The following is a 10,423-nucleotide window of genomic DNA, read 5'->3' as shown; positions in this document are numbered from 1 at the left end:
CCTGCTTTCTTTGAATAAATCCTTTCCACCCTCATAGTTCCTTGGAGGTTATGATTATGTAAAACTACTTGACTGATTTCCAAAAAAGGTTGTGGAGTGTTAATGCATCAGCCGAGGAAGAACCCAATAATTTTTTCAAATCCGGGACCTAAAAATATGGCGTACATTTTTTCCTAATTTCTCTGAACAACCATGAATATTGATTAAACTAATTAGGCAAGATTAGGAGTTTTATTGGTGCAGATCTGCAAATCTGGATTTACTGAATTTAATTTTGGTTTCATGGAGGTCTGATGGATTTTGATGTATGTATGCACTCTGCTGAGAGCCATTCTTGGTTATTATTAAATCTCATCACCTATAAAACAACTGAGCTCTGCAGTAATGTACCATGTCCCCAGATTGCACAGCTACCTTCACTGTGCTATGAAGAACAGTCTCATGACTGGTATCAGGCTGAGGGAGATGGACTTGGGACCTTAAGTGCATTAGTGCCGAAGTTTCCATGACAACTGGCAATTTTTCTTTCCATGGAAAAGTCAAGGAGCGTCCCTCCACGGACCAAATGTTATAGGTGTTTTTTCAAGATTGACATTTGTAATGAACAGCGCTAAATTAACATTTTTAATCTAGATATGTGCATATGCCACAAATGCTGTAAAGAAAAGTATATTTAGAGTTTTTTCTACTAGCCTCATCTAGTCATTAATCCAGGAAACCCACGAAATCCTCAAAAAGTGTTTGCATGACAACAGGCCAAAGGTTCATGTTAACACTTTTAAAAGAAATCAAATCAGGTCTTTTCATATGAAATCATAAATCTGGAATGTCGTGATTAAGTCAGAAGTGTTATCAGTGCAGTGCAATCACCACCTATATGCAAATCTTCTACACCAGGAGTAAACCATGATCAAACAAAATCCACATTCTTTAGGTTTATAATTGGGTTTTCTTCATGGTGCTGCTTGGTATAATGGTTGAAAAATGGACACCAAAGCTCTTGAATTACCTTGATTTTAAAATATATAATTTGTTACAAATATAAAAATTGGTTGAAATATGTCTACATTTCAATGTGAGTGAAGGACATGACTTTGTGTTCTCTAAACAAATTAGCAGGACCTAATCTGAGACTTTGTGTTTGTAGTGTTTTCTCCTTCAGCTCTTCTCAGATTGCTCTTAATCAGGCCACTTCAAGCCAATTCATTTATCTAAAGTCTCATAAACAAATAAAAACTGCTTTTCTCTAGCCACTTATCACAGTTTGAGACTGTTGCTAACAGCAGCAAGTGAAGGGACTTATCTGCTGATGTCCCCTGTGATGAAGGGACCTTTATATGCTAATTAGCCTCCCCCTTCTTAACCTTTGCCCCTCTGCCAGACCTTCCCCCTCGGAGTATTTATTACCGGTCTCATCGCACTGATTGGATCACCCTCCTCTTCTTCGCAGAACTGAAACTTGGATTAAACTTCTTTGGACAAACGTAAGAACTCTATGATTTTATTGTTATATAAGTGTAAGCCATATGTACATTGTGGTGGTGGTAGGGTGGTGGTGTGGTTTGGCCTGGGGGCCACAGGGCATGTGCTGCATCAGGAGAGAAACTGCTGGTGTAAGACTTGTTGAAAGAGTAAAAGTGATGATAACTATATAACTAATGGCAAGACTGTGAAAGTTGTGGGTGTTGGTATGGGAGAACGACTATCCCATGATGATAGAATGTCCTTCTAAAGAAGCTTTAGGCCTGTGGCTGTTGTTGATTCGCAGTGTCCCCTTCTTCATGTGGGAAATCAAGTTGCCTGTCCATTGTCAGTTGTTAAAAACACCATGGATCATGAAACTCTGGATGAATCATAGTTAAACTTTGCAACAGTGTTGTCCGGGTAAGCTTTTCTTAAATTCTACAATCACACAATAAAATAATCATATATATTTTTTTAAATGATAACGTATGTATGAATACAAAACGTTTTATAAAGTGATTTATTATGATTTAAATACTATATAAGGATTTTATTTAATATCCACAATTCCTTTGCTATTAATAACAGTTATAAATAAATCACTTACAGGAAGATATTTATTAGCCAGTCAATTGTAGGCTAAATTATTTTTTGGAATACAACACCTAAATCAGCAACATAGACAATAAGAAAGCTCTACAAACCATTCTATTTACAATTATTAGAATATTATCTGTGAATTTCTTGATTTATTGAAAGATTAGATGTTTTGTGGCAATTCAGGCTATGACAGCCACCATAATAAACTTTATGTCTATATAGCAACTTTCAAAAACCAGTTACAAGGTGCTTCGCCGAATAAAATACACAAAGTGCAAGAAAAGCTACATCATACTCAGCAATGCAATACAACAACAGATTCCAGAACCACAATAAAACAATAAAAGAACAACATTCAGACCAAAATATTTAAAATGATAAAAGATAGATACTATCAAAATAAAAAGCATGTAAATACTAGTTCACACAGGTGAGTTTAAGTAGATTGCCTTAGTTTTCTCAGTTTAATGTCTGAGAATTCACAGAATCACACACTGGGATCACATTGACGTCACAGTAGTAAAATGGAAATGAAGACCACAATTAAGCATAAGTTAACAGAAAGGTGGCAAAATCAACAGGAAGGTGGTATTACAGCATTCAAAGAAACGGAGGTATGATGAGAAACACAAGAACCCGCAGAGAGGAAACAATACTATCTGCGTTTTGGTCATTCAGGGTGGAACAGAACACAGGATAGTGTGAGTTTTTCATGAACAGGAAACTTTTGAGCATGTTGTAATCTACTGTATAAAATATGAAGTTGAGAGAAGGGAACTAATACTGAACCTTAAAGAAATAAAGCTACGGTATATTTTACGTAGTTGTTTACGAAGAAGTCTCAGGAGAGAAAAGTTATCTTTTTTTTTTTTAAATATCTCAAAATGACACAATTGATAGAGAGAATATAACTCGATGTGTTATTTCATTCAACTTTATTTTTTGATAGAATGAGTGAATGTTTCCCGATCCACACTCCATACCAATAGGTGGGGTAATGCAACATAACGTTGTTTCCAACTGCCATAAAACATTAAAAAGTGGAAGAAGAAGAAGAAGAAGAAGAAGAAGAAGAAGAAGAAGGCATCACACAATTTTGGGATTCAAACCTAAGACGTAAAATAGACCAAATCTGGCCCCGTGCTTTTGTTTTACCTTTTCAAGTGAGGCTATACTTACAGGTAAAGGTTCAGTGTGCAGAATTTAGTCAAATCTAGTGGTGATGTTGCATATTGCAGCTGAACACCCATCACCTCACTCTCCTCTTCCAAACATGACAGAGAACCTGTGGCAGCCTTGAGTTGTCCTAAAAAAACTCCAAAGGTGTTTTGTTTGTCCAGTTTGGACGACAGTAAAAATCATAGTGGCCTCCGTAAAGAGGACCTTCTCCAGATGTCAATATAAAGTATTCAAATATAAAGGGTCCATTCTAGGGTAAAGAAAAACCACAATTCATGCAATTTAGATGATTTACACAGGAGTGAAAACATCACCAGGATTATTTTTTAATTCGATTTCTGCCAATAAATCCCTTTCACCTAAACCTCACCCACTGGACCTCTTAGGCTGGGCCGATGTGAGACATTATCTTACATGGGTTATTCATGGTTCCAGCTCAACCGCCATTTCCCCTCCTCCCCCTCCTCCTCGTCCTCCTCGTCCTCCTCCTCCCACCAGGTGAGACCATTTAAACCGATGAAGAACAGGTGCGCGCCTCGAAGCTGCACGCCACACGATTCTACCACGCGGGACGTCAGGTCGTTCGCTTGTCCGCGTAGAAAGCATTTTTCCGTAATATTCATGTAACTATATTTATTTCAACACTACAGTTTTTATTCCGAGTCAGTTTTATTGCGCCGTGACGTGCAGCAGCAGGGACCCGGAGGGGGAAAGGTAGGTCGGAGCGGCGGCTTCAGGGAAACATGGAGAGGGGGGGGCTTTATTCCTTATAATAACTGTTTTGGACTTTTTGAATCATTTTTGTAGGCTGTAGTTGGTTTTCGTCTCTCTTGAGCTCCTGATGAACTTCAGGTCCTTTCACGATTGTTAGTTTGTTTGTCGTTATAATGGACAAAACACGTTTTTTCTAATTTGCTGAATTTTGAATCTATTGATTTTCTTCCGGGTTATGAATATCAAATTTAGCTGTCAGAAGGGTTGCAGATGTAACACGGATCAGAATCCGCTTTGTTTGGCCATGTTTGTGTTAACACTTTGTTTGTGTCAACACGCCGGGAGTTTGGCTTCTGATTTCACACTGCGCTCATTTGGATTTTTACATCTTGCTCAACAACACAAAACAACACATAAGTTTTTTTAAAAGTACAAAAATACTTGAGATGTGGTGGATGATGTGGGTTGTACTGTTTCAAATTGCAAAGAAAAGTAGCAGAATATGCAGTATTTCGGGAACACAGTGTGAGTATATGCACACAAATCAACTGAACAAGTGCCACTAAAGTAGTACAATGTGATAAAGTATGAATACTGTATAAAAATTTGGAGAGGGGATGGATGTGAACATTATATGCTATACACACATATGTGTATATATAGATTTTCAGCATGCAGGATTAATATTGACAATACAGTGAGCAGGGTTTTTATTGACTGTGATGATGATCCTCTCATACGTGTCAAACTGTGCATATGCTGTTTAAGTTTAGTCGCTGGTGGAAAAAGGGACTACATAGCTGCTGTGGCTTGTGTTGACATCAATACCTTGTTGTTATGATGATTGTTGTGTTTTTTTTGTTCATAAGATTTATTTCACCAACTGGGTGGAATTGCAGCCCAAAGCAGTGTGTTCGTAATATTGCCTAACATAGTGGCCAGAAAGGAATGAGTTGCTTATAATGAGATGTGTTTTCATGTGATTCTTTTTGCGATGTGTCAGACGGGTTTGGTTCAGAGTCTCTCTCTCTCTCTGGGTAATCTCCAGGACTTTGTCACTGCTTGATGATTTGGACCTAAAGCTTGTAAATGCCATTGTATCTTTTTTGCAGAATGAATAGTCAGATGAGCCAATGTGTTGCTGAAGCCTTTAGATATGCATGTCATGTGACCCCAGTGACTGGGTGTAAAGAGCTGACTGTAGAGAGCTAGAATGTAGAAAGGCTTTCTCGTCATTTGTGTGATTGTTAAAGTGTTTAAACAAGATTTCCTCGCAGGAAAAATCCTTGTTGTTGGCCCTTTGTTCCCCTTAAAGCTGCGTCAGCTCCAAATGTTTTTACTTTTGAGTCTTTAGAGTATTAATTGCCAACTAGGCCGCAGCTTTACATAACTAATCTTGTTTTGAAACATTGAGCTTTGGCTGTTCTCTGGTAATAGAAATGTATCCTAACTGTTGAAATGGCGTGTGGCCATTTGCCAGCACGGGCTGTAGGATTTTATTTGTTGTTTTTTAAAGCTAAAATAAGAGGATTATACGTTGCAACAGATCCTGATCGTTCTATTCAACTGACACTTTGTTTCTGTTTTCTTCCAGGTGTGTACCCATTATGGATGGTATGCTAGATAATCTTTCAAAAGCTGTAAGTGGTCAAGCATGCTCCGTCACACTGCACCTCCTCAGCAATACACCCACGAGTCAATCAGAGATGAGCTGCTGTTGAGAAATCGACATTTAATACCTGGATGCGCCTGTGATTTTTAATCTTGCAGGAGTTCATCAGCATCTGTGTTCGAGATCCAAGGCTCCAAAAAGACGACCTCTGGCACAAGCATGCAGACTACGAGATCTGTTTAGATGTAAGTGCCACCTTTCAAAGGGGGGGGGGTGAAGCTTTCTGCTTAGTTTCGTCTTGGAGTTGTGTTTAACCTCTGTTTCTCTCTTGTAGACCAATAGCATGTGTTTTCGAAAGAAGACCTCCTGTGTGAGACGGCGCTACAGTGAATTTGTTTGGCTGCGTCATTGCCTGGAACAGAATGCTCTGATCATGTATGTTCATACCCGCACATGCTAACAAAACCAGTTCAGTTAATTAGTCCTGCCATAAAATCTACTTTTCATAATAATCTAGTTTTATTGATGTTTTAAAGAGGTGTTGATTCAATCTTGTATGTCAATAACTATATATAAAGTATGAACTATAACTATAATAGTGCCTTTTAAAAAAAAAAAAAAAAAAAAGATGTCTGTAATTGAGTCTACCACTAATTGGAACACAATTTAATAAACGGCCTCAAATGATCAAGTTGAATCAACACCTCGATAAAACAAACTAAACATTATAAACATCATTGTAGGATATCTTGCAGGACTGTTATATTAAACTGCATTAGTTTTTGCCCTTTGAACCTAAATAAACAGGCAACTGTGTGAATTACCTGACATTGACCATAATGCGATTTCCATTTATCACTTGACTTGAGCATGCAAAGTGGATTTTCTTAGATTTTTCTCTTGTATTCTTGTCCAGAGAATTACCCAAGTTGCCACCGTGGAACCCCTTCTTCAGTCTGAAGAACACGGAACAGGTGTCGCAGAGAATGAAGGGCCTAAAAGAGTTTTTGGAAAAGTGAGTAACTCTCTGTGGTTGTTTTCATCTGCATTTGTTTCTCTGTTTACAACCTTACACAAATTACTGGACTCTAAACAGTCTTTTGTCTTAGTTTCCTGTTTGGCATTGTCTCATATCCTCTCTTCTCTAGCGTTCTTCACACACCATTGTTGTTATCAGACAGTCGGCTCCATCTGTTCCTCCAGTCGGACCTCAGGATCACAAAGATCGAAAGGTGTGCCGTTGGTAAGACTAGGTACACGGTGGCCGAAGCCATACAGTGTTCCAACAGGCATTACATTGGTAGAGTATTCGAAAAGGGCTCCTGTGACTCCGACTGCGAAAGGTATGAGCTGACCTGCATTATAAATCAATTCCCTGTCTGGAACTCTTGAGTTGACCCTTTCACCCCTCTTTTCTCTGACTGCAGCTCTTCATCGTCTGGTCTGGGACAAAGTGTGGACACTGTATCGAGATGTAGCCCAGTCCCCTTATTCGGGTCCTATTAGAGACCCAGAGCTTTTCATGACTGAATCCGTGTGGTGGGCTTTCTGAAAAGCAGCAGGTGCACTGCAGTTGTCCTTCCTTCTTCTTTGGACGTACACCATCAATCTACAAACCTGTTTGTGACTCTCTGTGAAGTTCTCCCTGGGTAAACTTCCAAAGAGCAAAAAAACTTTTACTTTTGTGAACTGCATGAATCCCCCTATAAGTTTGTTTTAACCATTATGTTTATTTTTCTCTTAAAGCAGGACCTTATTCATTTGAGTATGATTGCACATTTGAATTTGTTAACGTGTGTATTTGAAAAAGAATATTCATGTTTTTAAAAAATTGATTGTACATTTGCAACACGACTTCTTAAATATTTCCTATGTATATATTTTTATCAGCACTGTAGCGAGGGACATTTTCAATTGCAGACAGGTTTTTTTTTTGGTAAAATATTTGAGGACTTTTATGAAATGTTTGGATAAATAAACTTTTTGAAAAAACACAGAACTTTGTCTTACGCCAGTACATGACTATTCTTCAGCGCAAGTCAAATTTCTACATATAGTGGGACTAATGTAGGATTATTTAATCCTAACCCGAGACATGCAATTTGATGATTTAGTGCTGCCACGCACTGCTTCAACAGCCCAGTAGAGGGAGTGAGGACATCATAGGACCTCAAGCTCCTGAATGTACAGCAGCGGGATGTTGGGCCATTCTGACTAAGTTGATTATCACATTTTTTGCACTGTGGGGCATGTGGATATTATTGATGTACTTAGTTTTAAAAGATTGGTCTATTACGCATAAACATTTATTGTAGTCATATTGAGTCCGTCTACAATTCTACATTACTGCATTTTAAGACTCCGGCTTGGTTAAAATATCAGATGATACTGGTTACGTTCCCATCAGTCATGATGTACTCTTGTGTACTATGTTAATACAAGTGCAGAAAACTGTCCTTCTATACAACAGGAAAACACAGGCCCATACCAACCTTTACCTCTAGTGGCCACTTTATTAGGTAAAGCTCAACTGTAAATTTGACTTCTAAAGATAAGTACTGATACAAAAGGGAAATGAATCAAGTGAAAGAATGGAAAAGCCTTTTATTAGTGGCTAATTCATGGCAATGATCAAAACACACAGGCTGTCATTGGAGAGACTAACCTGACCTGAAGAATGAACAGGACATGCATAAGCCTGGGATGCATCAGAAAGTGACCTTGTAGCTCATTAACATAATAGACAGTGCAGGTGACTCCGATTGGAGGTAAATAACCTTCAAATTTTGGAAATCTCCCATGTTTAGCCATCGGGTGTTTATCTTTAAAAGTCCTGAGGCACCAACATGTTCAGACACAAAACAGCTCAACTGGAAATTTGACCTTTTATACAGATAATATTGTTCAGTCAGTCTAAGTTATTTATTTCTGTTGTAATTTTCCGTGGTGTTGAACTGGACCTTTAAATTGATGAGATTAGGCTGTGATTCTGTCATCTGGACTCTCTCTTGCTACTGGGGACAGTTGTTAATGTCTCATATCTAGTAGATATAAGTGTCTTCAGCACTTTGATATTGACAAGAAGTCGTCCAGCACTGGTCACATTTCAGCCCTGTCGCAGCTTTCCCTGGTGAGACGGACTAATTAAAGAAAGACAGCAAATTAATTTAACTATTACAGACTGCTCCTGGGAATCAGCTGAGAGAAACAAGACAGCATCAAGCTGCTGTGTGTGTGTGTGTGTGTGTGTGTGTGTGTGTGTGTGTGTGTGTGTGTGTGTGTGTGTGTGTGTGTGTGTGTGTGTGTGTGTGTGTGTGTGTGTGTGTGTGTGTGTGTGTGTGTGTGTGTGTGTGTGTGTGTGTGTGTGTGTGTGTGTGTGTGTGTGTGTATGGAGGGGGGCAGTGCACGAGTGCCGGACAGGCCTGTAAATTGAAACCTGATGAAAGAAGCAAAAGACTCATTAAAGGAGACAGCAGCCGCCCCTCCACCCTAAACCGCTGGAGTGACGTGGGCCGTCCCGGCAGTAAACCTGGCCCGTCCCTGGTCTGTCTGTCCCCGTCCCTCTGTCCCCTGGATGGTGCTGTCTCCCTGTGCCGCACCAGCCATAATGAAGCTGTCAGTGACTTCACAGCTCAGCCGCCCAGCTGTATTCATATGGCAAACACACACTCCAGATACATACATAGCCACACACAGTGTATGAAAACACACTGACAGCTGTGACCACAAACACACACACAAACACACACACACACACACACACACACACACACACACACACACACACACACACACACATAGTGCATACCCTGGTGGCAAAGCTGTAGATGAATGACCACTTTCTCTTTTCCTCATCCTCTGTCATTTTCCAAGTCCCACTGGTTTGTGGTTGCCGCTCTCCATCTCTGTTTTGCTGTTAAGGTTGACCTTATCACCACATCCCCCTGACAGGCGAACAGCACGACACACACACGCACACACACACACACACACACACACACACACACACACACACACACACACACACACACACACACACACACACACACACACACACACACACACACACACACACACACACACACACACACACACACACACACACACACACACACACACACACACAAACACACACACACACACATGCATTGTTTGGTTGGGAGCCAGTCAATTTCTTCTGACAAAATGTAACGCTGTGGCAAACACACACATCTGCCTTTTGTCTTTCGCAGGGGGGGGGGAGAGCGTCTCACATTTGGATATTGAGTATTCACGGTACATGTCTATTTCAGCTCGGTAATTTATAACTCAATTTCCAGTGTGCAACGATGCGCTTCATACCTCCAAAACACCAAACAAAGCCCAAACCCAATTGTGTTTCAAAGCAATTAGGGTGTCCAGTGAGTTGTGAACGGGCCACGTTGCGTCGGCTCTGGGCCCGTGTGATATTTTTAATTGTGAATTTTTCTGTCACGTAAGTCAACTCGTGTGCTTTTCGGACAGGTGACCGAGCTCCCGCGGGCGACACATAAAACGGGCGGAGAGCACATCCTCCGCTTTTTGATGCAGCACAGTGGAGGGCCGGTTTTATGCACGGGGGGGGGGGAAGGTTTCCGCCGTATGTGGTGAGTTAAGTGACGAGATCTTATATCATATTTACAGCTGTTTTACGGCCGGGCCTCTTTCTAATGCTTTTCGATATATGTGGCGGCCATCAATATTAGCATTAGTTTATGAGTCTAAATTATTAGCCCATTTAGGGTTTCACCTGAAGCCACTGCAGGGAATGACTTCACCCGCCTTCACCCTGCAAAAGCCAACAATAGCAAAATCCATATGAGCAATTAGCCTGTG

At 40.1% G+C, this 10,423-nt stretch overlaps 1 protein-coding gene across 1 annotated transcript; it reads left to right on the top strand.

The window, feature by feature from the left end:
• The first annotated feature begins 5,564 nt into the window (after positions 1-5,564).
• Positions 5,565-7,075, top strand: snx10a (sorting nexin 10a). Its single transcript, XM_061093329.1, has 6 exons — positions 5,565-5,597; positions 5,728-5,814; positions 5,904-6,004; positions 6,486-6,584; positions 6,718-6,912; positions 6,997-7,075. Exons 1-6 carry the CDS (start codon positions 5,565-5,567, stop codon positions 7,073-7,075), a joined length of 594 nt encoding a protein of 197 aa, XP_060949312.1.
• The last annotated feature ends 3,348 nt before the right edge of the window (positions 7,076-10,423 follow it).

Source organism: Limanda limanda, chromosome 19, assembly GCF_963576545.1.
Source record: "Limanda limanda chromosome 19, fLimLim1.1, whole genome shotgun sequence".
In the NCBI taxonomy this organism is placed as follows: domain Eukaryota; kingdom Metazoa; phylum Chordata; class Actinopteri; order Pleuronectiformes; family Pleuronectidae; genus Limanda; species Limanda limanda.
The sequence above is the reverse complement of the archived record's forward strand: the minus strand, read 5'-3'. Positions and strand labels throughout refer to the sequence as shown.